We start from the raw sequence: 26921 nt of genomic DNA, 5'->3' as shown, positions 1-26921 counted from the left end.
ATGCACAGATTTGATTGGCTGAGTAGTGTCACGTGGGCTGGCTTTACTCGTATGGAATTGGTCTGTGAGTTTCCTGATGCGCTAAACCAGTGCTGTAAAGACTAGAAAAGCTGCGCCGGTTAAAATAGAAGCGCCCCGTCAAAATTTAAAATCCATTAATAATTTATTGATTATAGGTCCGGGTCCGTATAGGACGGCGTCTGGGTCCGGACTCAGACCGCAGTCCGCCTGTTAGTGACCTATGGTTTAGAGGATTATTTTAGCACCCTACGTCAACCAGAGGGGAAAAGGTATACTGACAAACTCAGTATTGTCAGCCTGTCTCAATGTCCCTTCTCTTCTCTTTTCTAGGAGAAATGACCCGACTGAAGTGAAATACTTTGACATTTGATGGAATCACCAGGTCATTATAATTCAACCTAACAAAGATCAAAACCTTACCTTAATAACACGATTCACTATGCAGATCACCGACATTAGGTCTGACAATAGTCACTTAGTGCCGCTAAACACAGGCCTAATGAGATTATATCTGTGGGTCTCAGTTGGAATCTGATACAGATCTTACCCCATCATTATCCTAGTGGTTATTTCTCAGATAGACCTAGTTACCCCCACCCCCTAAAAAAAAAAAGACAAAAGAACGATGAACAGAGCCACAAGATCTGGGTCCCTTCAAGGAGCCGTAATTCCCATCACCAGCAGCCAATCTGCCTCGTGAGGTAACGTGATTTGAGCAGTAGGACGCTTTACCGCATTCTCACAAGATGTGACAGAGACAGTGGGTGGTGGTGATGCACCTCTAAGCTGGTTTGACAACCACCACAAAAGAAGAAGAGAAAACACGGAGGAGAGTGACCCTCTAAATACAGAGCATGAAGTACAGTGTGGTTATTCGAAACATTTCTTCATTGAATTTACAAAGCAGTTACTGTACGTGATGATGATGAAAACGACACATACTGTGATAGCAGAAATCAGTTCCACCAAACAAGCAAACACACTGTCACCAACGCGGCGTAACTCAAGGTTAATATATTGGTTGTTGAACCTTTCATGATATTCACATCATGAAAACTCACAGCTCGTGTGAACACTCATAACACGAGGCCATGAAGACCTCAGAAATCTGCTTCATATTGTGTAGTTTCAATTTAAAACATGAGTCATATTCTGCGATCTTGTTCTGAACGTAAAATCGCTAAACTGCTGCTGTCACATAAATATACTGCGGTATTACACACAGTATCTCGCTCTGAAATACAGTGCAGTACGCCTGTTTGCTGTCCTGGCTCCACATCAGGACAGAGGAACCTCTCCACATGTGGCCCGAACCAAAACCCTCCATCTCTTATTGTTTCTAAATGCAGCACTGGAAGCAGTTCAGCATACTTGATGAAGTTGATGTACCTGCATGATTCTTGGTTTGTATCCACATGGTTGAATGCACTAAGTATGTAAGTCGCTTTGAATAAAAGCATCAGCTGAATAAATATAATGTAATGTAATGTCATATAATGTTATATAGTATAATATAATGTAATATGTTATATAACGTAATATAGTATAATATAATGTAATATAATATAACGTAATGCAATATGTTATATAATGTAATGTAATATAATGAAGTAAAACTCCAGAGCCATCTGAAAATATTGGTACTTTTTCTGCACTGTATTTATGTGACAACTGTAACTACTTTAACTTAAGAAACTTAAATTCAGTTTACTGCTGTTTATATTGACTGGAGTGAGAAACTGACTGTGATGCTTTTAGTTGTAGATGTTTTTATTTGATTTTATTGCAGTTTAATATTTACTTTACTTTGTTTCTTATCTACCTCATCAGTTTTGCAGCTTTTTTGCTGTAATACTACAATTTACCTTTTGTGATTAATAATATTAATGCTCTATGTATTTATATTAGTGTATTTACTCATGTACCCCACTGAGGTACTTGTATGTAAATTGAATATTTCCATTTTTGTTGAATTTTCTGCTACTTTCTTCCTCTACTTCACATTTCAGAGGGAAATATTGAACATTTTACTGCAAGACATTCATCTGACAGCTGGAGTTACTGGTTCCGTTACAGATGAAGATTTTACCCATAAAACATCTAATCAGTTTATAAAATAAAAAAAATAGATTAAACTTCATAACAGTGTAGAAAGTATTAATAATTACCTCCACCCGCTGCTAGGGTGGTGTCTAATTTATATCTTAATATAAATTAGAACAGTTTTTGTTCTTGTCCCTCATAGCTTTTCGTGACATAACAAAATGACTCCAACTGTCAGATGTTATGAAGTAGAAAGCAGCAGGAAATACATCAATAACGTCACACAGGTTTTGATCCACCTGCACCAGCAGCTGCTGCTCATCGTTTCATGTTTAGTTTCTATGAAGCACTTTGTAATCTTTCTATCAGCTATATAACCATCTTACCTCAGCACTGTACTCCTACATAGCATAATGTATCTCACTGAGGTACTCCTTCATCACTGATAGTTTTGTCAAATGTAAATACTGATGTAACGTGTCTGTAACTCAAAGTACATTTCACTACAAACTGTACTCAGCTGAAGTACTTTAGTACATTTGTTTACAGCCACAGGGCACGTGTTGTCACATTAAAGTGAGGTGGCTTCATGTTCCTCTCCTCAGGCACAAACTCACTGTCCTGCTGTGTGTTTAGCTCCGTTAGCTGTTAGCTCTGCTCGCCAAACATACTGCTAGGGCTGGACCGGCTGCTAACAGCTAACAGCTAGCAGCTAGCAGCTAGCAGCTAACTAGCGCGCCTCCTCTCGCTGAAAACGACCCCCATCTCCCCGTTCACAGCCGGTAACAGCCTCCTGGAGGACCGGAGCACCGTCCCGGCTGTGTCCACAATGAATACGGTAAACTGTGTCCACAGCGGAGGACAAACGGCGGACCGAGTTCTCTCACATGGACAGCGGGACACTCACCTCTGACTGCATCTGCCCGGTGCCAAGTGACAGCAGACGTACAGTCCAGTGCGTCATCACGTCGCTTAAGAGCCGACCCTGGCGGGACGTCCCGCCTTGTCATACATACACATATTGCAAGGCAATGCACATGTGTTTATATAGCACATTTCATACCCACAGAGCTTTGCATAGTACACGTCTGTCTGTTTTGTGTGTAAAAAATAATAATTTTTAAACGTATAAGTGCATAGATAACACTCTACTTTTTTAATTTATTTAGTATGAATGAAGAATACAATTTTTTATTTATTTATTTGGCTGTAATAGTACTGAGATAGTACTGTATTACAGCAGCAGCAGTAGTAATAGTAGTAGTGCTATTATGATTAGCAACAGTAATACCAGTAGAGGTAGCAGTAACGATGAGAAGACCAGTTCTCTCAGCTCTTTTAGTCTAATAAATAAACAACTCTGTTAAATGCCACAATCATATACACACAAGCAAAATAGCCACATATGGATTATATAATAATTGTGTTTTCTTGCCTTCCGTTTCATTGTCGCTGAGTGGCAGCTCTCACTCCTTCAGAAAGCATTAACTCGGAGAGACTCTCTGAGTCGGAACTTAACCTTATGCACAACTGTGCATGCACCATACAGAAGCATTCGAGTTCAAAAAGATCGACTTGTTCGTGAATCTAACATCACTTAGTAGTAGTGGCAGTAGTAGAAGCAGTATTCAGGGTTGGATATGGCAGGTGACGCGGGCCGACTGACCCTGACAGGAGGGGGGATCCATAAACCATCCACCCTGTCCCTGACAATCCCTTACAATGCTGTTGTTGGTTGACCAACACTGTAGTTTTACTGTGAGTTTACGCAGACATGTTGTATTGATTTCTGTACTTCGACTTTTCTTCGTGTTTGTTGCTTTTGGCAGATCGAAGTCAGATGTTACATGTTTATATTATTCCAGATGTTTCTTATTTGGCTTTGACACAATGATCCAACAATACACAACAAGTGTGAAAGCAATCTTAAGAACTGTATTACAGATGAAGCTGATACAGAATATGAAGTCATTCAAATGATGAACACATGAATCAAGCATCAATAATGATAATAATATAACATATATTATTGACTACTTTAACTGAAGTAAAAGATCTGAGTACTTCCTGCGGTACTGGTGACGCTTTCAATCTTTTCTCCTCTCGACTTTTCATTCAAACTAAATATTTCTGACAAAAAGAATCAAAGTCAGTAGGAAGTTAAGTGAAAATCAAGTGTTAGACTGTGTGAGTGAAATGTGACACTAAAAACAGATGCATCATCATCATCATCATCATGACTGTGTGTGTTAATGAATCAAACAGAAGAACAAGAAGAATAACACAGTTTTATTAAAATTTAATTTGGCTACATTTATTCGAGCATGTTCATTTCAAGAAAAATTAAAAATTCAATAATACTTCAGACATTTCAGGTATTCCTTCATCATCATCAGTCCTTCGTCACCTCTTCAGTGGGATGAATAAAGAGTTTTTTTACTCTCAAAAAATACAGTGTTTTCACAATAATCATCGTATCAAAAGTTCCCCAAATTTAGAATTTCCAGTAGTTTCAAAGGAAATCAAAACAAAAACAAAGAAATTGAAATGTTCCAAATATCATAGTCGCTCTCTATTCATAGTTTTGCTCCAATAGTCAATGACAGAATCATTTTTACTAAAATATATCTATTTGTGAGGAACTCTAATACTGTACACTACAGTATGAAATAAATAAAATTAGGAAATATAAAATGAGTCACATAAATAAAATGGTAAATTCTCAAATAAAAACAAAAAAATGAATTTGTGTTGGAAAATTCAACAAAAACAAAAAAGTAATACTGACAAAAAATACTGTCAAGGAACAAAAAAATACAGAAAATTGCACAAACATATGTAAACTAACAAACTGCCGTCTATCTAAGCTAATACTGACGAATCAAAAACAAGATGAACTACTCATTTGAACAGTGAAGCCGAGCAGAGGACAGGTGTGTACACTGTACAGGGATGGCACTTTGCAGAAACGCACAGGTGAACAGGTTTGCATATAAGGCTTTCTCTGGAGAAAAGAATCAACACACAAAAAAAGGCTCTGTCCTTTTTTATTTTCATCTTTTTAAAACGGAGCCCTTTCATATTACGCTCCTTCCTCTCCTTTTTAAGACTCACATCGACATTTTATTTTGAAAATCACACAGGTTTAAATGTTCCTTCAGATAAAGAAAAAAAAATCAGGAGGCCCAAAATCGTGTGGTTAGTTGGCAAAAATAATAAAACAGGATCAAATAAAAAACGTCACAGTAAGAGGAGACAAATAATACGACAATAACACTGACAGGAAGTGACCGCGTGTTCGAGGCTTTTTTCCCTCTTTTCTTTTTTTAATGATTTTTTTTATTTTGTAGTGATTCGGGGAGACGAGTGCAATTTCCTGAAGTGGGGTTTCGAACACAACGAGACACAGGAAGTTAAGAACATTATAGCACCACACAGCTTTTAGGCCTTTATAATACTGTACATTAAAAACAGCTTCACTCCATCATAATCATTATTACTTCTTCTTTCATTTTATCTTAAATTTTTTTGCATAATGTGGATTTTTAAACAATCCCACCAGCTTCATGACGTGATGTTGGCCGCCATCATGTTGCATCTCCGGTTAGGGACTGTACCAAAATGATGTGGGGGTGGAGATAAGATCCCCCCCCCCCCCCCAGTGTTATCAATACTGTCTTTGGACCCACCCCCCCTTTGTGTTCGACTTTGATCTGTCAGGTTCTCTGAGAGGTTTTGAGTTATTGAGCTGAACTCTAAAGTTGTCGTTTGTTAGCTTGTTGTTGTAAACAGACACAAACCCAGTTAGCAGCATCGTTAGCATCAAACACCGAAACTGTTCAACAACAAGCAGCTAAAAGTTTGTCTCTGAAGTTGTCGTAGAAACATCAGTTACTAATAACAACATTAATTCTTGCTAACAAACGTTAGCTTGAGCTGTGTAAATAACATTAGCAAGCAGGCTTTCTAGCATGGCAACGGTAAAAATCAGCTTTCAATCGGTTCGAATTAAATAGAAAATTACTCAACTTTGTTTGTGTTTGTGACTTCAGTGTTGTTAATAGCAAAGTGTAGAAACTTCCAGAAGCAGATTTTAGGGCCATCAAAGTCAAAATAAACCTACACAAAATGTTGATAACTTGTAAAAAATCCAAAGAGAACCTGACAAATCGAAGGTCACGGTTTTTCTTTACTGTAGTTAAGTTTCCTGTTGTAATGCTGTGAAAAAGGACGAGCTCTTTATGAGTTGTTCAGTCACAAATCACATGTTGGTCCTTCCAGCGACGAGCTGAACGCGAATGTTTGAGTCCTGATACAGACGACAGGAAACACACCTCTATGACGTCACCATGTAACCTTACAGGGACAAGCTGAATTAAATTATAATTCTGGGGGAAAATAAAAAGCTACCCTCCCCCATCTTTCCACCCCCGATCACTTGTGTACAGTCCCTTCATAATAAAAGCATCTTCTTTCTCAACCAGCGTGACGAGTGTTCGAAAGCTTTGTTAATGTCTTCTGGATCAGTCGTCCTGGTCCGACTTGCTGTCTGTCTTCCCTTCTCGTGAACTCTCGTCCATCAGCTGCGTTGTGTCTTTGCTCTCGACGTCCCTCGTTGAGTTCATCTGACTCCTGCTGCCGCCTTCCTCCTCCTCTTCCTCCTCCTCTTCTTCCTCTCCTTCCTCTCCTTCCCTGAAACTTGCCTCCTGTCTGTCTGTCACGTCCTCGTACGTCTTGTTGTCCACTTCCCTCTCCTTCCGTCCTCCTCCTCCCTCGCTGCCGTCCCTCAGGATCGTACCGCCACCGTCCTCCTCGGGGTCAGAGTACCCGAGCGGCCCCAGCCCCTGCAGGTAGGCCCTCCTCATCAGCAGCTCAGTGGGCTCCAGGCCTCCGACCACCACACCTCCTCCTCCTCCTCCTCCACCCTTGTCCCTGGCCTCCCTCTCGGCCGCCTCGCGCTCCTCCGCCTCCCTCTTGCAGTAGGAGTACCGGTGGTTCATGTGCTGCGAGTACGATCCCGAGTGCGAGAAGCGTTTGCCGCACTTGTCGCACTGGTAAGGTTTCTCTCCGGAGTGCAGGCGCGAGTGTTCGATGAGATGGTGTTTGTGTTTGAAGGCCTTCTTACAGATCTGACACTGGTGAGGACGCTTCCCTGCAGAGACACACCAAACAGGAGGAGAAGAAGAGTCAGGACGCCGCATAGACAACAACACACAGCAGCTTGAATTCGATCAACAGATCTGTTCGATTCATCAATGACGCTGGGAACTGATCTGACATTTTATTGATCCATTAACTGATTCAATTCTTGATTTTTCTGTAATTTTCTTTCAATTTAAACATTCGAACGAACTTCCACTGAAGAAGAAAAACATTTCACTGCTTTTGAATCTCATGATTGAAGGATTCTTGTCAGATCTCGTTTGTCTGTAAATCACAATCACAAGACTGAAGTGTGCTTTCACTGAAGGAAAGAAAACGTATCTATGAATTTAATATCTTTTTAGGTCAAAATGAGATAATAATGTGACTCATGTAAATACTGAGAACAGCCTTTATATTATTTAAGCTGACACGGTGGAAAAGACAAAAAACCCTCAGACGTCTTTCTAGGTTTCATTCTGGAGTTCATCAGAGCTCCACAATAAAAGTCCTGGTTACTTTCTGTGTCCGTGTGTTGCCGTGGCGACGGTGAAGTGAGACGAGATGCCTGAGACGCTGCGAGGCAACATGAACCTGCGATGGTCTGATGACATCACAGCACCAGATTTAAACCTGAGGAGGAGCAGGGACCCTTCAGAGCCGCGACACCGCCCCCCTTCCTCCTGACACACTCACACACACACTGTCGTGTTTCCATCACTTCGAGGACATTGACTTACATTCATTCCATGGAGACTTACCCTAACCACTACTTGCCTAGCCCTAACCTTAACCTAATCCTAAACCTAATCTTAACCTAAACCTTAAAACCAAGTCTTCACCCTTAAATCTAATGATTTACATTATGGAGACTGTGTTTTGTCCCCAAAAGGTCCCCACAATGTGACTGTGTAAACAGATTTATGTCCCCACAACATGAGTAATATATGCACACAGTCACATACTCACTCACGCATACACACACTCCTGGATTTACTACGACTCCGTATGAGTGGAAATTTCTTCCATCTGACTCTGAACAGGATGCTTCAGTCTGCTGCCAACCGACAGGCTGAACGCCATCCAAACACACGTCCCACGCACACATGCACCAAAAACATGGCTTCACCCTGGCAAAGCCAACACACACGTAGAAACCCATGCACGTACATGCACAGCTCCTCACAAACACACATGCAGGCAGATCGTAGCCACAAATAGACCTGGAACGCCTGTAACATCCACCATAGCTGGCATAGCTTACTGTAACACACACACACACACACACACACATGGAGCGGCAAAAATAACCGAGACGGCGGATTCCTGCTCTGAGTGATGGGGGGGGGGCATGAACGAGGGATGATGCAACTGAGTGAAAGAGACGAAGGTAGAACAGGTCACAGCTCTTTAAAGAAAGGTACTCAGGTACAATCATCGGTTTGTGATTTGTACCAAACTTCATTGAAAAAAACACTGATTTTACTTTTTTAATAAATCGTTCAGGTTGATTTGTGCGCAGATTTTATATTCTAAGGCATCAGAAAGTTCTGTTTCCTGGACAGATCAGAACTGGCGTCCTGTTAACGAAAATTGATGCAGTCCCTGCAAGAAAATTTAAATCCATTAAAAATGTTTTGTGACGCCTGCACACTGTCTCCAAACCACGAATTCATTTAAAAAAAAATTCATTTTGACCAAATTAATAAAGATCTGACTGAGTTTGAAAGATTGTCTGTTTGCAGTCAGTATATTTGATTATGCTACTTCTATTTAATATAAAATAATGTTTTCACATGCTGGTTCCCCCAATTTCGGCCTGATATGTTCTACCAAAATGTCATAGTAAAAAGATTTTAGTTTTTAAATATCCGTTTATGTTGATTTGTGTTAAGACGTATAAAAACGTTTTGTTTCCTGGACAACGTGGAGAAGAAGCCTGGATGTCCGGTATTATATAAACTGTTAATATTTTGTAAATCATATACTGTTGTCCATCAAATGTTTGCTGTATATGACTTACTGTATACTCATGTTTCAATTAGAAAGTTGAGGGTTGACAGATAGTTCAACTACAAGATGTTTATTGGTGTATTCATATAATAAACATAATTAATTTGTTTCCAGTTCAGAAATGGAAGAAATGGACCATCTCTCTGCTCTAATTAATATTTCCTTTTGATCTTCCCGTACACACACATGCACAGACAGCGACACATGCAAACATGCACACCTCCTCCTCCTCCTCCTATCTCATCTCTACACAAACAGATCACAGTATGAATGAGATGCCCGAGAAAATGTTGCTTATATTTGGGGCGCTGAATGTTTATGTAATCCTCTCCATATTATTATCCCTACCCCCTGCTGAAAAGAAAGGAACATGTTAAAGGCCATGGTTTACAGAGAACAAAACATAACGGCAGAGAAAAAGAAAAAACTACAAGTAAGGGAGCTACGTGACTAAATAAATATAAAAAGGAGAGAATGAAACAAAAATGTTTAGACATAAGATATGAAGGGAGAGGGCACAAAAGCATCGGGGGTGGGGTAAAAAAGAAGTGTCCAAATGTTATATATACCTGTGTGCTCATATTTGTGTCTTAGGAGGGAACTGGTCTTCTGGAATGTTTTGTCGCACAAGTCACACGCGTACATACCACTTTCAGTCTTCTTAATCTTCTTCCTGGAGAGCAGCGAATCGCTGTCTGTCAGGTCGTCCAGGCCTGACAGATAGTCCGCCGTCCCGTCCAGCAGCTCCCCCTGAGACACAAACACAGATCGTTTCAATACGTCTGATAATCCCACACCTGTCAACTTCATACTCAGAGACACCTTCTGGTCCAACCCCCCACCGCCTCCATGATCCCAAGTCTGGACAGGGCTTAAAGGCCCAACCTGAGTAAGTCTCCTTCATCCAGGAGACACTTAAAAAAAGGGGGGACATATGGGGCGGGCGGCTTTTGAATGAAGTGTTGGGATTATTTTTACAGATAAAGACAGATACCAGGTGAACAAAATTCAGTGATTTATCACAAGACCAAATTGTGGACATTCCTTCGAGAACCAAAAAGGAACTCAACAGAAAAAGTGAGACTCTCATCCCCAGAATAACTACATCAATGGTTGTTCAACTACCTTCATTTACTTAACAAAACAATCTCACCACAAGGTCCATTAGTAGCTGTCGTATCACATTATCTTCCTCAGAAGAAGGACTTGACATGTTGTCGTGGAATGTCCATTCTCCTGAACACTTGACTGACTGAAGTTGATTCTTGATCTTGAAAAGAGTAGTTAATGGGAGCACCAAGGCCTAGGAGTTAAGACACCAACCATAAACTGCAACGTCCCTAGTTCCAGTACTGCCATGGACATTTGTTGCATCTCCTTCCCCATCTTTTGTTCCCCTCATTTACTGTCATCTCTCTACTGTTGGCTGCCTAATGTAGACAGAAAACGCCAGAAAAAAGGAAACAGCATTTGACAAAAGTGAGAAATTTTAACATCTACAATTCAATGAAAACTGGGTAACTACTTTTGCTGAAAAAGATTGTGTGATACAATCAAAAGCTGCAAAACAGCTACTAATGGACCTTGTAGTGAGATTGTTTTGTCTACCACCTATATTCATGTTTTCCTGCCAGGTGACTTCTTGTTGTGTGAGTCACTGTCCTTTCTCAGAAGTGAAGGAGGATGTGGCATGACGTTGATTTACCGCCTCAAAATACACAAGGCTTTGTTGAAAGCCCACACACCAGTCAAGATATGTCATTTATGTCAATTATCCATAAAAAACAAATTTTCATCACATGTGCTGTCTGGATCGGCACTGTACCTGGGCTACTACCTCTTGTGTCTGTATGCTGCACTTGATGAGTGCTACGATCATTAAATGTTGAGATGAAGAAGGTGGTCGGGATGAATGGTTGGACTTTGTTTGCAACTTTGACCGCAATTCATGGTTGACTCACACCGGAACTCTACATTGGTGTCTTTTAACCATGAAGGCAAATGTTCTGAACCTTAACCGAGAGAATTTAACTGCCAAAACTCAGGGTGTCCAACCATTTACCATGGAGGGTCATGCAGGTTTTCATTCCAACCAAAGACTTCACTCACAAGGGAAGGACTCATTACACACCCATATATGTCAATTTTAGGAGGACCTCACAAATTACCTATTTTGTCATTTAGATTTGAGGACAATATATAGATTGTTGGCTAGTTTTACCTGGAAACCTGATTTCCGTTGGTACTTTCTCCTCTGCTGCATTTCAGCAAATGTGGCTGCCCCAGTGGCATAGGTGTAGGCCATGTGGGGCAGGAAGCTCATGGGGTCGAGGCCTGGGTAGGGCCTGAGGCCCGGGATGGTGGCCTGGGCAGGAGACATGAAGGTGGGTGGAGGAAATGCTCCATGAGGTGGCAGAGAGGTGTAGACGGGACCGCCAGTGAAGGGATTAATCCCAAAGATGGGACTGGTGCTTTTCTCCAGCTGGTGGACGGAGTTCCCTCCACCATCAGAGCCCAGAACCTCCTTCTTGATGTTAACCAGATCTAAGGGCCCTGACCCTCGTCCTTGTGCCTCACCATTGCGCTCAATGATGAAACCGTTGGGTCTGGGTCGCTTCTCTCCCACAGAGACGAACTTCTGTGCCAGGTGTTTGGGCAGTGACAGATCTAGTGGTATATCCCCATGGGCTTCCTCAGAAGCTAGGCTATTTGGAGTGTAAGAGTTTTTGGAGGAAGTAGAGGAAAGGTTGAGGGGTGATGGAGTGTTGCTCCTCAAGTGGTCCAAGGGGTCTAGTGGTTTGTCCCCTGTTGTCTGCCTGTTGGCTGTAAACTGGTTGGCCTTTATAAGTCTGTGGGGGGCGTCACCATTAGTGAAGCCTCCGTGTAAGTCTATGGCAGGGAGCGGCATTGGTGACCGGCTCAAGATGTGGTTAACATCCGGCCCGCTGTGGTCGGGAGGGGGCGACTTTTTCCTCAGACTTCCTCCGTTGTGGTTTTGGCTCTTCCACTGGGCAAACCACTCCTTGACAAACTCTTGAGGAAGGCCTACAGCAATTGAAATCTTGAGCAGTTCCTCTGAGTTGGGCTCAGTGTTCATGGCAAAGTAGGCCTTGAGCACTGACACGTGGTCCTTGAAGGGATTAATGGGGCTGGTGGCCCGCTCATTACTGGACAGCTCAGAGGGCATTGCCCCCCTGTGGCTGACAGGACTGCTCTCAGTCGGCTGCAGGACTGCTTTGATCTCCTCATTCATTTTGCACAGGTAGCGCTCGTGTTGATGCAGTGGGATGGGCCCGGGGAAGGTCTCCTTGCAGTATTGGCAGGAGAACGGCAGGAACTGGTTATGGCCATCATGGGATTTCTCCTCACTGCTGAGATCAATTGAGTGATTTGACTTCTCCTTCTTCACATCCACTTGCCTCTTGGAATCGTCAATTAGACTCTTGGCCTCATTGACCTTTTCCAGTGTGTAGTCGATGATGCTCTTTGTGGGGCTGCCATGGCCCACCACCTGGAAGGTGGCCTGGGCCAGCTTCTGCTCCTCCATCTGGGCGCCCAGTTCCTTCATGTAGGCCCTGAGCTTGGAGATCTCCTCTGGGTTCCCGTCGATCTTCTGCCTGCACACCGTGTTGTCCACAATCTGAAGCACCCTCTGCACCTCACTCAGGTTGTTCCCAAGAGGCCCTGCATAGCCCAGCAAGGGTAGGTCTAGCCCCATGCCACCCAGATGTTGAAGGGGGCTCTGGGAGGAGCTGTGGATGCCCAGGGGGCTTCCACCACGGCCATTCAGGTAGACCCCTGGTCCCCCAAACCCGTGCTGAGAGGCCATCAGCAGCCTGTAATCGTTGAAGTCCATTGGCTCAGCTTTGATGTCAAGCTGACCCTGCTGGTCTGGAGGGCCAGGCGGCCGTCCATTTTCCAGTTTGTGGCGTAGCTGGGCAAGGGCGGGGCTTCCAGGTGATGAGGTCATGGAGTTGGGGGAGGAGCTGGGCTTGCCGTTGTTTCCATTGCGTACTCGTCCGTTGACAGCGATCAGGCCGATGCATTTCTTGCTGCTGATGTGGGAGCTGTAGGAGCCGGAGTGGGAGAACCGCTTCTTACAGTTGGAGCACTCGTATGGCTTCTCACCTGCAACACAACATGAAATTTTGGTTATTGTTCTGTTTCAAATAAATACTGTTTATCCTGTTGTTCGGTATACAATCAGCGTGGGCAGATCGGGCAGTTTTCTACGTCGGCAAGTAAAAATAGTTTTGTGTGGCTTGTGATAATTCAAGGTACTTTTTTGTACCATTTGGGCACTTTTTTGCCGATTAAAAGTCAGGCTATTCAATGGATCAGCCCCTCCTCTAATTAGTTTGATTTACAGGGCACTAATAGGCTCATTACAACGAGACATTATTATTTGGCCACATTTGGTCACCTGTGTGATAAAATCCTTGTAATAGCTTGGTGGGAACATCAGTCATGCGAGCAGAGTGACTCTCTAGAAAGGTTAGTGTCTGTCTGTCTCTGTCTGTCTGTCTGAAACATCTCAACAGCTGTTGGATGGATTGTGATGAACTCTGGTTCAGATCTTCATGTCCCCCTCAGGATGAACTGTAATAACTTTGGTGATCCTCTGACTCTTCATCTAGGGCCATCATCAGGTCAACATGTTAATGTGTCCAATACTTTGGTTTATGATGAGCCTGGCTGTGTTTACTGCTAGTTAGCTAATGTCAGCATGCTAACACGCTAAACTAAGATGGTGAACATTATACCTTCTAGTAATGCATTCAACACCACTGACCATCATATCCTATTACAGAGACTGGAACATTTAATTGGCATCAAAGGAACCGCACTAAGCTGGTTTAAGTTGTATTTATCAGATCGATCTCAGTTTGTACATGTTAACGATGAATCCTCCATGTACGCCAAAGTCAGTCATGGAGTTCCACAAGGTTCTGTGCTTGGACCAATACTATTCACCTTATATATGCTTCCTTCAGGAGATATTATTAGAAAACACTCCATAAACATTCATTGCTATGCGGACAATACCCAGTTATATCTATCGATCAAGCCAAAAGAACCTCATCAGTTCGCCAAGCTTCAAGCATGCCTTAAGGACATAAAGACCTGGATGACCTGCAATCATCTGATGTTGAACTCGGACAGAAGTTATTGTTCTTGGCCCTGAACACCTCAGAAACACAGAATCTAAGGATATTGTTACCCTAGATGGCATTGCCCCTCACGTAAAATAAACTTCAAGGACTGCCTTCTTTCACCTCCGTAACATTGAAACATCAGGAAGATCCTGTCTCAAACAGATGCAGAAAAATGAGACAATGCATTTGTCACGTCTAGGCTGGATTATTGCAATTCCTTATCAGGTTGTCCCAATAAGTCCCTGAAGACTCTCCAGCTGATCCAGAATGCTGCGGCACGTGTACTGACAGGAACCAGGAAAAGAGATCATATTTCTCCTGTATTAGCTTCGCTGCACTGGCTCCCTGTAAAATCTAGAATAGTACCCTCATAGTACCCTATTACCCCACTAGAGAACTGCGGCCCCAGAATGCAGGGTTGCTTGTGGTTCCTAGAGTCTCAAAAAGCAGAACAGGAGCCAGAGCCTTCAGCTATCAAGCTCCTCTCCTGTGGAATCGGCTCCCAGTTTGGGTCAGGGAGGCAGACACACTCTCTACTTTAAAGAGTAGGCTTAAAACTTTGCTTTTTGATAAGGCCTACAGTTAAGGCTGGCTCAGGCCTGCCTGGACCAGCCCCTAGTTCCCATGATGCACTGAGCTTTCCTCCTCTCCCTCTCCATCTTTACACATTCATCTCCCTCCAATGCATGTTACTAACTTTATATCTTCTTTGTGCTTTCTTGTCTCGCAGGTTCCTGTGGATCGTGGTCCTGGTACGCCTGGCTGCTGCTGCCATGGGCCTCCCTGACTCTCATCACTACAGTTATTATGTTTAGTCATAGTTCTGTCACTATTAAAGTTGTTAATACTATTATTAATCATATCTTACAGCTGTAACTACTAGTATCAGTCATATTTCCATTATTATCATAATTATAGCTGCTATGGCTACTGCTGGTGCTGCCACACATCTCTGCCTGTCTGTCTCTCTGTCTCTCTCTCTGTTTCTGTCTGTCTTTCTCTCTCTCTGTCTGCCTCTGTCTCTCTCTCTCTGTCTCTCTCTCTCGCCCACCTACAGTCTGGTTCTGCTCGAGGTTTCTGCCTTTTAAAGGAAGTTCTTCCTCTCCACTGTCTCTGTCTCTCTGTCTGTCTGTCTCTCTGTCTCCATAGTGCTTCTCATGGTGGGACCTGTTGGTCTCTGTAATAACGTTATAAAGAGTCGGTCTCACAGAGCAGGTAGCATGGCTACACACTCTCAGCCTGCTTTATTTACCATGTTATTGAGGTGAAGTGTTTACTGTCAAGATGCACGTAAGACAGAATATCATCGTACCTCACTGGAGTAAAATCATATATGTTTATATATATATACTTTTTTCCTCATATATTTTACTTTTCCTTTATGTCGACTTGGCAGATTTGAGCCTCAGTCAGTCAAATGTGGCAACACAATATTTGATCAACAGCATCACAGTGAATTATAGAAGAATGACTCAGTATTGTCAGTTCTATTCACAGAAAAGTTTTGAGTCGTTTGATCTCGTCCACTGATTATTCAGAAAATGTTGAGTCATTCAGCTGAGAGTTGAACAGGAAGATTATTAATTATGAGATCCTTAGTCAGACTGTGAGTTGGAGGCAGGACGACTCACCGCTGTGAATACGAAGATGCTCCTTCAGGTGATGTTTGTATTTGAAGGCTTTTCCACACTCGCTGCATTTGAACTTGCGGTTTCCAGCTCCTTCGTTCAGCAGCGGCGGCTGCAGACAGAAAAACAAACAGCAGAGTTATCATGTGATGGAGGACGAGTGGGAGTCGGTGAGCAGAGAGGGAAGCAGATTACGAGGCTGGAACAGAAGCTCACGGGGGAATTTAATAGTATTTAGTAAAGCAGATCTGATAGTGACAGAAAGATTCTTAATGTCTTTTATCTGCAACGCATTCTGAGAAACAGTGTGGGCTGACTTTGTTCAAAGGTAACAGTTTGTCGTGTAGGTGCATTCCCACCATTTGAAATGCAAATAAAGAGATAAACAAACACAAACACAGTCGGCGGGAGATGGCGTTCCCCCCCAGACTGCAGCGAATGTAAAGTTGCTGCTGAGAGAGAGTGGGAGCTGAAATCCCTTCGTTTCACATGCAGATGATTGTTGGAGGGAAGATAAACTCTGGTTTATAGAGAAGACTCATTTCTGTTTCTTTGACTGGAGAAAATGTTTTGCTTCTATTTGGTTTGACTTTCAATTATTTCCACAAGTTCAAATCAGACAAGAAGGCATGGACGGAAATCAATATGCCTCCGACTCTAATATCTAAACTTCCCCTAAAAATATGTGTTATGTTATGAAAACCTTATAGTCTTGTTGAGAAATGTTCTGTTGAGGAAAGCTGAGTCAGTGAATCTGTGTTGATGAGAGATGTCCCTCTGTATATTGATATTGGCTGTTTTATCTCAAATTATAGAATAGATTTAGTGTTTGATACCACAAACATTTCCATTTCTATTACTTCTTCTATGTTTCTAATAAAGCTTCACAACATTAAAAACAAGACTGCAGTTACATAAACAACATTTTTATATTTATGTTTTCAAACACATCAGAATGGAAGAAATAAGCAACAAATATTCAAATTACTAGATTAATAATCCTGTTAAATATGCAGTTGAAACGCTGATCGGGCTGATTTGTGAGTGACGTGTCTCACTGATACAGATACTTATATGATTTAAATACTGTGTATACGCTGATATGTTTTATATCCGGCTACTTGTGTACAAAATGTCAGTCTATTATCATCTTTAGTGACGAGGAGTCGGCTCCTCAAGTTGTTAAAGAACAATGAGAAGATTCGGTAAGTCCGTCTCTCTTTAACAGTTTAACTCAGAGGAAGTACACAAATAAACAAGCACTTAAAGTCATTTGGGGATTATGATTCTTTAAACCAGCAGGGAAAAGACCATCTGCTCCTGGTTAGAGCAGTGGGGGGGTCGGGGGGGTCAGGTATGAAGAGAGGGAGTTTGTGCTTCAGTGACGGTGATCTGAGGAGGTCTGAAGCTGAAGCTTAACTCAGGAAATCTCATTATGATCACAGTGTAATTGGAAAATTGAAAGATTGGCTGCTTAGTTACCGACTCTAATGTGACTTTTAGATCATGAGCGGCAGCAAACATTTAACAGCAGCTTATTATTAGATTACTATTTAACACCCTGAACTGTATTTACATGCAGCTGACACAATGTGAGATGTCTACAGTTAAAGAAAGAAGAAAAGGAAAAGGCCTCTATGAGTCTTTATTAGTGGCCATTTCTAATCAAATCAGTTCCAGTTTCAGTTCCAGCAACAGCTGATGCAAAAGTCAGATGGCCCGAGGACGTCAATATGCTCGCACATCCCACGCATGCAGCACCCGAAAGACTGCAGCTGCCAACGAGCGGAACAGGACCAGCTTTTACTAAGAACAAGACATGAACATTTAAAAGGTGGAACAAATGATAAAAGCTCAAAATAAATTTGCTCAACCCTGAACAGTCCATCACATGTTACTGGACAGACTGGGAGAACTGGGTGGGATGTTCAGGACCGGGCCAACCCAAAATGTATCTTTGGTGTCCCAAACCAGTTTAAACAAAGCTTGAACAAAGAACACAAGTTTATTTGCCAGAGTCAGACACAAAGAGACAATCAGACGCGGCGCATACGAAACACAATGCAAAGATTTAAGACTCCAGCCGACTGAAACTATTCATCGATTATCAACACATATTGATTAATTTTCTGTTGATCAACTAATCAATGAATCGACACCAAGCCAAAGTATCTGCAGGAATGGGACTTTGAGTTGATTGTTATACATGTATGTGAACACGTGGAGTTCCTCAAGGCTCCATCCTCGGGCCTCTTCTGTTCAGATCATAGAAAACACCAACATGTCGAACATATCACTAGGCTTCAGTCCCTACAATCACTTTTATTCCATATTAGCTCATTTTTAACGTTGAATCATTTTGTCAAGACAATCGATTAATCGCTGAAGTCTTTTAAGGGAAAAAAACATGTTCTGGCTCCGAATTCTCAGATGTAAAATATTAAAATATATATATTTCTTTTCTTTTCATCTGTCAGAGTAAACTGAATATCTTTGTTTCATACACCAAACGATTGATGGATGAATTGAGAAGATAATCACATTAATCTACATATCATGAAAATAATTGTTGGTTCAGCCCTAAGTCTCTCCCGATGGAGGCCAGCCTGCATGGCAGCTCGGTCGCCACTATATAAGTGAAGACCATTCACCATAGTTATCTTCAACTTATTCTATTTAAATCCTATTTTTATGTGTTTTTTTTCATTGTATAATATCTCATCTTTTTATGTCTTCTGTTAAGCAAACTAACTCATGCTGTTTGTCCAAACTGTTTCCAAAGATATCAAATCTTTTGGGCTAAAATTTGGAGAAATGATGCACATATTTCATTTTTTGAGTTTTGGGTTTTAAGAAAAATGAATTGGAAATAAAAAAAAAAAAAGCAACACTTGCGGTGACACCTGCCTGCTTTCTCTGCTGTCACGTGAACAAGCACAGAAGGCAAGATGAGGCGGGGGTTCATGCAGGTGTGTTTTACCTGGTCTGTGGCGGGTTTGTGCGTGGTCATGTGGCGCTCCAGCTGTGTGCGGTGGCTGAAGGCGTCGGCGCACAGCGGGCAGGCGAAGATCTCCTCGTTCTTCTCGTGTCGATATTTGATGTGTTCCTTCAGAGACGTCAGACGTTTGTAGCCGCGGTCGCAGTACGGACAGGTGAGCAGCTGGGCGAAGTCGTCCGGAGCACCTGACATCAGGTCTGCAGCCGGAGACACAGAGGTCAAAGGTCGGCTCGTGGAGGAACAGGAAGTACTTATTGGTGTGTTTAGCTGCTGCTGTCTAACCTTTACGGTAACAAAAAAGAACTCCAACAAAGAAGTCAGTTAACAGACGTCGAGCTCGTTGGTTTGTCTGATCTTTTTTTGACCCTCGCAGCCTTCATGTACTATATTATGTATTTAAGGAGATTAATAACAATCTTTGATTGATTCAACTCAAAAGAAGACCCATTTCTTGGTTATTTTATCCCAATTTATACAAATTAAAACTGTCCTTTCCTTTACATTGCTGCTGTTTTGTGTTTAAAACATTTAAACACATTCTTCACTTTCATTGATGAGTTTATGAACTCATTTGTGATCGTGTGATATTTTTAGTCTTGCTCATTTTATTTATACATATATTCTTACTTATTTGACTAAATGGTGACACGTCTTTAAGTCTGCGATGTGGTTTTTTGGAGTTCAGGATGAGGTGGTTGGAGGTCTTTGACTCCTCCTCTTACCGTGTTCACTCTCCTCCTGACCGATGGCCTCGGGCGTGCCCAGTCGTGTCACCTCCTCTGGGGCTTCTGGGTAAATTATGGCAGTGTCGCTGCGCTGCAGGTACTCAGCGATAGTTGCTGGGTGACCGTCGTCCTCTTCCAGCTTACGTTTCAGAAAGTACTCGTCCAGCTCAGAGACGCCTTCCAGTCGCTTCACTGATGACAGGAAACAACCAGGTGATGAGTTCAGGGTCACGAGACTTTGTAAACGGCAACACTTAGTTTTGTTAGCGTTTAAATAAAGGAGGGCCCTGTACAAACAGTGAACCAGAGAGGATCCAGAATGGAGCCTTGTGGGACACCTTTACAAGAAACTACTTGTTTGCTTCTTTTCTGTAACATCATTCTGCTTTAGTTTCCACTTTGCTTAAAGCTTAAAATCAAAATGAAGAGATAAGTAAAGAAATATATTTCAGGTAGGAAAAGAAACATAAAAACACTCAAGGTCATTATTAAGTATTGATCCCACCTGAGCCGTTAGGGGTTTCCTCCGGGCCGAGAGCTTCATACTCGTCCCTCCTGTCATCTGTGAAATAAAATGACAGAAAACAGACATTTATTCATCCTCCTCCCGCCTCCTCCTCATCCTCCTCCTCCCCCCTCCTCCTCAGCTGTGTCTGACAGAGGTTTTTGAATGATCACAGGTCTGAGTGCTGCAGAGGGTCAGCTGGACTCTTGACAGAATCACAATCTGAAGGTATTTTCCACATAATGAGTGAAACCACAACTGTGGTCTATTGTGTTTGTTCCTCCTGGGCCTCCTCATGTGACTCCTCAACAGGAGTCACAAGTATCATAAGCTTCATTCAGCCCTTCAAAGGAGGGACACACCTCCTCCACCTCCTCCCCCACATCAACAGAGAAGGGAGGGAGGAGGAGTACTGCCTCCCATAAGAGGATCTGCGGGTTCATTTTATTTAAACTGAAATGAAGTTCTATTCTCACACTGATCTGAAGATTCTGAAGATGAAGTTAACCGAGATCATCTTCAGTCACATGATGCGTTCAGGGATCTGATTGGACCGTTGACCTTCTTCACCTGAAGGTCCATCAGGACACTCTGTTTGTGGTTTCTCTGAGTTGACGGCTGTTTCTTCTTCTTCTGTTTCTTCTTCTTCTGCATGGATGTATTATAATACCTGGATACCGAACCCAAAGATGACACCTACTGAGTCCAATAAGAAACACTCGCTCGGCCTGCAGACTTTACATTCTGATCATGTCACAGATCTTTAAATCTCTTTTCTTGGCTCGAGGAACGTTTTACAAACATAAAACCTCCACGGATCAGAGAGAGTCATTTTTACAGACGTCTCTTTGTCATGGAGGTCTATGGGGAGCTGGCCACAGGGAAACATGGGAAGGAAGGCTGAGCTGCGTGTCCAGGTCTTATTATACATTCATCTTCTTCTTCCTCTGTCTATCTGATGTTACTTCACTTCTTTATCTTTGTCTTTTTTCTCTCCATTTTTCTTCTAAACCTCCTTTATTCCTTTTCCTTCTCTTGTTCTTCCATTTTCTTTGTTTATTTCCTCCTCTTTCATATTAACTACGTGTTATTGTTTCTTTCTTCCATCATTCCTTCTTTCCTTTCTTCATGTTTATTTCTCTCCTCCTATTTACTTCTTTTCTTTCTCAGTCTTTCTTCCTTCTTCCATCATTTTCTTCCTTGTGTCTTTCTCCTTTACTTCCATCCATTCATACCGCTTTTCTCTCTACTGTCCTTCCCTCAACCATCCTTTCATCTGGTGCATGCTCCTCTTTGCTTTCTATGTGAACTCCCCTCTCCTCCTCTCCTCCCCTCTCCTCCCCTCTCTGATGGACCGGTGGTGGTCCTCAGACTGGTTGTGGTTGTGATGGTCGTAGCTCCTCTCCTCCCCTCTCCTCCTCCTCTCCTCCCCTCTCCTCCTCCTCCTCCTCCTCCTCCTCTCTCCTCCCCTCTCCTCCTCTCCTCCCCTCTCCTCCCCTCTCCGATGGACCGGTGCTGGTCCTCAGACTGGTTGTGCTTGTGATGGTCGTAGCTCCTCTCCTCCCCTCTCCTCCTCCTCTCCTCCTCCTCCTCTCTCCTCCCCTCTCCTCCCCTCTCTGATGGACCGGTGGTGGTTCTCAGACTGGTTGTGGTTGTGATGGTCGTAGCTGCTCTCCTCCCCTCTCCTCCTGCTCCTCCTCCTCCTCTCTCCTCCCCTCTCCTCCTCTCCTCCCCTCTCCTCCCCTCTCTGATGGACCGGTGGTGGTCCTCAGACTGGTTGTGGTTGTGATGGTCGTAGCTCCTCTCCTCCCCTCTCCTCCTCCTCTCCTCCTCCTCTCCTCCCCTCTCCTCCTCCTCCTCCTCCTCCTCCTCCTCTCTCCTCCCCTCTCCTCCTCTCCTCCCCTCTCCTCCCCTCTCCGATGGACCAGTGCTGGTCCTCAGACTGGTTGTGCTTGTGATGGTCGTAGCTCCTCTCCTCCCCTCTCCTCCTCCTCTCCTCCTCCTCCTCCTCCTCTCTCCTCCCCTCTCCTCCCCTCTCTGATGGACCGGTGGTGGTTCTCAGACTGGTTGTGGTTGTGATGGTCGTAGCTGCTCTCCTCCCCTCTCCTCCTGCTCCTCCTCCTCCTCTCTCCTCCCCTCTCCTCCTCTCCTCCCCTCTCCTCCCCTCTCTGATGGACCGGTGGTGGTCCTCAGACTGGTTGTGGTTGTGATGGTCGTAGCTCCTCTCCTCCCCTCTCCTCCTCCTCTCCTCTTCCTCTCCTCCCCTCTCCTCCTCCTCCTCTCCTCCCCTCTCCTCCCCTCTCTGATGGACCGATGGTGGTCCTCAGACTGGTTGTGGTTGTGATGGTCGTAGCTCCTCTCCTCCCCTCTCCTCCTCCTCTCCTCTTCCTCTCCTCCCCTCTCCTCCTCCTCCTCCTCCTCTCTCCTCCCCTCTCCTCCTCTCCTCCCCTCTCCTCCCCTCTCTGATGGACCGATGGTGGTCCTCAGACTGGTTGTGGTTGTGATGGTCGTAGCTCCTCTCCTCCCCTCTCCTCCCCTCTCCTCCTCCTCTCTTCCTCCTCCTCTCCTCCCCTCTCTGATGAACCGGTGGTGGTCCTCAGACTGGTTGTGGTTGTGATGGTCGTAGCTCCTCTCCTCCCCTCTCCTCCCCTCTCCTCCTCCTCTCTTCCTCCTCCTCTCCTCCCCTCTCTGATGAACCGGTGGTGGTCCTCAGACTGGTTGTGGTTGTGATGGTCGTGGCTGCTCTCCTCTCCCTCTCTGATGGACCGGTGGTGGTCCTCAGACTGGTTGTGGTTGTGATGGTCGTAGCTGCTCTCCTCCCCTCTCCTCCCCTCTCCTCCTCCTCTCCTCCTCCTCTCCTCCCCTCTCCTCCTCCTCCTCCTCTCTCCTCCCCTCTCCTCCTCTCCTCCCCTCTCTGATGGACCGGTGGTGGTCCTCAGACTGGTTGTGGTTGTGATGGTCGTAGCTCCTCTCCTCCCCTCTCCTCCTCCTCTCTTCCTCCTCCTCTCCTCCCCTCTCTGATGGACCGGTGGTGGTCCTCAGACTGGTTGCGGTTGTGATGGTCACAGCTTCTCTTCTCAGTGAGTCGGTTTCTTCACCTTGAGGTGTCGTTTGTACTTTGGACGTGGAGACGCCATCTGTCTCTCAGGAGGGAAAACCTTGTACAGACGCATTCCTTCTGAAGGACTTACGAGTTATTTAACGACACATGTAGTTCACTTTCCTGGTTCTGGTTTGTCCTCCTCAGATTCTGTTAACTCCTGTTTCTTTCTATGTTTCATCATTTTAACGTCATCACTCTAAAAGCAGCTTTAAAACAACACAAGTGTAACTTTAAATAACAAAAAGTGAAAGTTTGTTTTATTAAAAGTTTTGATAAAAGTTTTTTTATCTGATTCTTTTGGACTCAAGAAGAGAAAAGAGAGAGAGATTTTCTGCAGTCCATTGAGTTTCAAGTGATATGATCCAAAGCTCCACAACAGCATCATGTGAGACATGTGGGGACTCACCAGTGCCATTCAGGTATCCATTGGTGTCGTCTCCGAGTCTCCAGCAGTGATGGCGGTTCTGGAGTCCCTCCCGGCCCTCTGAGCCCTCCTGGTCCCGGTAGGACAGCAGGGCGTGGGCGACCCTGGGCGACGCCTCCAGAGCAGGCACACTGGCCGGGCTTCCCATCTCCTCATCCTCCCCTCCTCCTCCAGCGAGGCCGTTGTCCTCAGAGGCCGGTGTCCTGTCGTCCTCCTCTGTCTCTGAACCTGTCTCCACCACATTCTCGTAGTTCAACACTGCAACACAAACACAACACCAGCAGGCATGTTAGGTTTCAACAACAACAGACCAAGAGCAAGACCAGGAGGAGGAGGAGGAGAGGGGCACATTCCTGGACTGGGAGGCTTTTTCTGTCAGACTCTCAGGGGACTGAAGACTGTAAATGTTCCATGACTGAACATAAACCTGGTTCAAACGGGGGACATAGACTATAAACTCAGATCCTTTACTTACCTAAAAGTACTAATACCACACTGTAGAAATACTTTGTTAGCAGCCAGTTAGCTTAGCTTAGCATAGCAGCTATCCTGGCTCTGTGTTGCTAACATACTTATTAGAGTAATGATACCACAGTGTAAAAATACTTAATTACAAGTAAAAGCATTGAAAGTATTACTGAGTATTCACTGAGGACACAAAGTCATTGATAATCTAACCAATAACCACTAACCAATAACCAGCTGACACCTCTAATCTTCTTTACAAATGTACTAGTTGTATATATTGTACTGTTGGATTAGTACTACTAACAGTACTAATACTAACTGGTAACTAGTAGTACTACTTTTCTCTCCAGGAAACCAGAGACGACAAAAAGCTTCAGAACAGGAAGTGATGGACCTGATGAGAGACAGAACTGGCCTGTGGTAAACCTGCTTCAGAGAGGGATGGAGGTAAAGTGTGTGTGTGTGTGTGTGTGTGTGGGGGGGGGGGGGGGGGCATGACATCATGGGAACCAGCTCGCAGGGCCTGAGGTCGGCCAGAAAAGGGAACAATTTTCAGCTTCATTTTCACTTCAGTGTATCCTAATAAAGCAATGTTTCCACAGGCTCTCATGCGTCTTATCTGCGGAGGCGTGAAGCTCAGCTTTTTCTCCTCCAGGGATTTTATCTGTTGCCAGTTTCCAAACTGTAAACCTTTACATCCGAGCGGCCGCAGGTTCCCAGGGAAGAGAAAATAAAATACAGCGTCTGGGGTTTGTTCCTTCCCCTCCGGTTGCTGGAGATTAGTCGGTCGTATCTGCTCATAATATGATCTTTGTCTGCTGCGAGCGGCGGCACTCGCCTCCCGGACAACTGCGCAACAGGTGCAAATTAAAAAGGGGATCCACGGTGGGCCGGGCCGAAATCTGCTGACCTGGGCTGAATACCAAGAGCAGGGGCGGGGGAGGAGGGCGTGGGACAAAACCGGCTTTAATAAGAGGTGTGACCAGCAGGATTTAGGGGGAGTTCAGAGCGGGTAATGCCCTCTGTGATCAACACCAGAAAAGAAAGAGGAAGAAAAGAACGAGCTGGAAAGTGAGACGTGAATGCTCGTTGTGTGGTCTAAGGTATATGTTGGGATATAATATGATCTCACTCAAGACCCGAGCCCCCACCGAGCCCCCCACCCCCCCGACACACACACACACCCACTACTATTGTGCCTTTTGCCTTTTGGCTGAAAGCATTTGTGACCAGCAGCAGCAGCAGAAGAAATATTCACTTCACTGCAGTTTGTTCATCAAATACAAGCCAGTTAATAAAATATAGTAATAATCATAATAATAATAATAATAATATTTCCTGGTCTTCCTTCCCCAACATAAACTGTAAAAAACATTTATAAATGCTACAAATGAACGATCAGTAATTTGTTCATTTCAATGTTCGTAAGAAGAAATCAGCCGTAAAGTGTTCAGGTTTACTGACACAGGAAGTGAAACGTGTTATTAACAGTTAAAAAACGTTTCCATCAGCTGACGAACACATTCTGTTCTTTTCCTGTATCTTCAGGACGACTTCTGCTCTCACAGCAGGAAACATTCCACCTTAAAACGGTGCGGGGGTGAGATTATTGGTTTAATGCAGCAGGTTGTGGCAGTGTGTGTATCTCTGCGCTGTGATTGGTCGGTCGGCGTGTCGGTGGGCAGCGGGACACAGAGGGGCAGTGACCCCCCAAACAAAAGCCATTCACGGAGCTGTTTGCCTGCCGGGTCACATGACTCTGGCAGAGTGGCAGATGTCACCGGGGGCAACGCAGCCGGCTCATCTGAAAACACTGTCCGCCATTTTGTACCTACACACACACACACACACACACACACACACACACACACACCTTCAGTACTATAACATGTTGGATCTGATCTCACAGAGCTGCTATTGTCTGACTCTTTGTGTCCATTCAGGGAGTCCAGGACAAAGCAGCGACGACACATCGCAGGGCATTACCCCCCCAAACCCTCCTCCCCCTCCTCCCCTCTAACCAGGGCGTTTTACAAAGACACATTAATCTCCCCCTCCTCCCCCTCCTCACAGTTTCGTCATCCTCTCCTCCTCCGCTCAAACATTTTCTCTCTGGACGGAAGAACACGCTCGTTTTTTTAATGCAAACAAAGTCCTCCAGCTGTTTCTGAGGGGGGACAGACCAGACCAGACCAGACCAGACCAGAATGAACACTGGGCCATGTGTCCTGACTGTGTGCAGGTGCTGCAGACAGACAGACAGGCAGACAGACAGACAGGCAGGCAGACAGACAGATAGACAGGCAGGCAGACAGACAGACAGATAGGCAGACAGACAGACAGGCAGGCAGACAGAAAGGCAGACAGACAGACAGACAGACAGGCAGGCAGACAGGCAGACAGGCAGACAGACTTCAGGACGTCTTCAAATGTTCCTAATAAAACACGTCAACACGTCTCCTCCAATCAGCTCACGTTCTCTGACACCGCCACCAAACGCTAGTTTTCAAACAATCTGCCAGTTTTGTCGTTGTATCATTTAAATCATTAAAATAAGAGTTTGTTCCTGTTCGAGCTGCGTCCACTCCTCACTTAAGATATCGAATCTACACGTTTGTCTGAGTTGTTTCCACGACAACCAGAAGATGTTTTTAACTGTCCGATTTGAATCATTTTGAAACTTACATTATCCAGA

The 26921-nt window shown here is 44.2% G+C and overlaps 2 protein-coding genes across 5 annotated transcripts in view; both read right to left on the bottom strand.

The window, feature by feature from the left end:
* gtdc1 (glycosyltransferase-like domain containing 1) overlaps positions 1-6484 on the bottom strand; it is a 36221-nt gene extending 29737 nt beyond the window's left edge. Inside the window, exons 1-2 of the mRNA XM_070914074.1 lie at positions 6475-6484; positions 2972-3066 (exon numbers count right to left, since the gene is read on the bottom strand). Coding sequence (XP_070770175.1) covers positions 2972-3066; positions 6475-6484 — 105 coding nt within the window. The remainder of the gene's footprint in view (positions 1-2971; positions 3067-6474) is intronic.
* The window catches only part of zeb2a (zinc finger E-box binding homeobox 2a), a 49535-nt gene continuing 28385 nt past the window's right edge, over positions 5772-26921 (bottom strand). For 3 of the 4 annotated variants that reach the window (XM_070914256.1, XM_070914255.1, XM_070914254.1), the window contains 8 exons: positions 23741-24016; positions 20232-20288; positions 19724-19918; positions 18984-19198; positions 16007-16115; positions 11441-13347; positions 9789-9969; positions 5772-7216 (listed from right to left, as the gene is read on the bottom strand). In XM_070914256.1, the coding sequence (XP_070770357.1) occupies positions 6588-7216; positions 9789-9969; positions 11441-13347; positions 16007-16115; positions 18984-19198; positions 19724-19918; positions 20232-20288; positions 23741-24016 (3569 nt within the window). In that variant the 3' untranslated portion in view covers positions 5772-6587. The remainder of the gene's footprint in view (positions 7217-9788; positions 9970-11440; positions 13348-16006; positions 16116-18983; positions 19199-19723; positions 19919-20231; positions 20289-23740; positions 24017-26921) is intronic. The other variant, XM_070914258.1, reaches the window with a different exon arrangement.

The sequence above is a fragment of the Enoplosus armatus genome, chromosome 11, assembly GCF_043641665.1.
Source record: "Enoplosus armatus isolate fEnoArm2 chromosome 11, fEnoArm2.hap1, whole genome shotgun sequence".
In the NCBI taxonomy this organism is placed as follows: domain Eukaryota; kingdom Metazoa; phylum Chordata; class Actinopteri; order Centrarchiformes; family Enoplosidae; genus Enoplosus; species Enoplosus armatus.
This window is presented reverse-complemented; position numbering and strand designations above follow the sequence as displayed.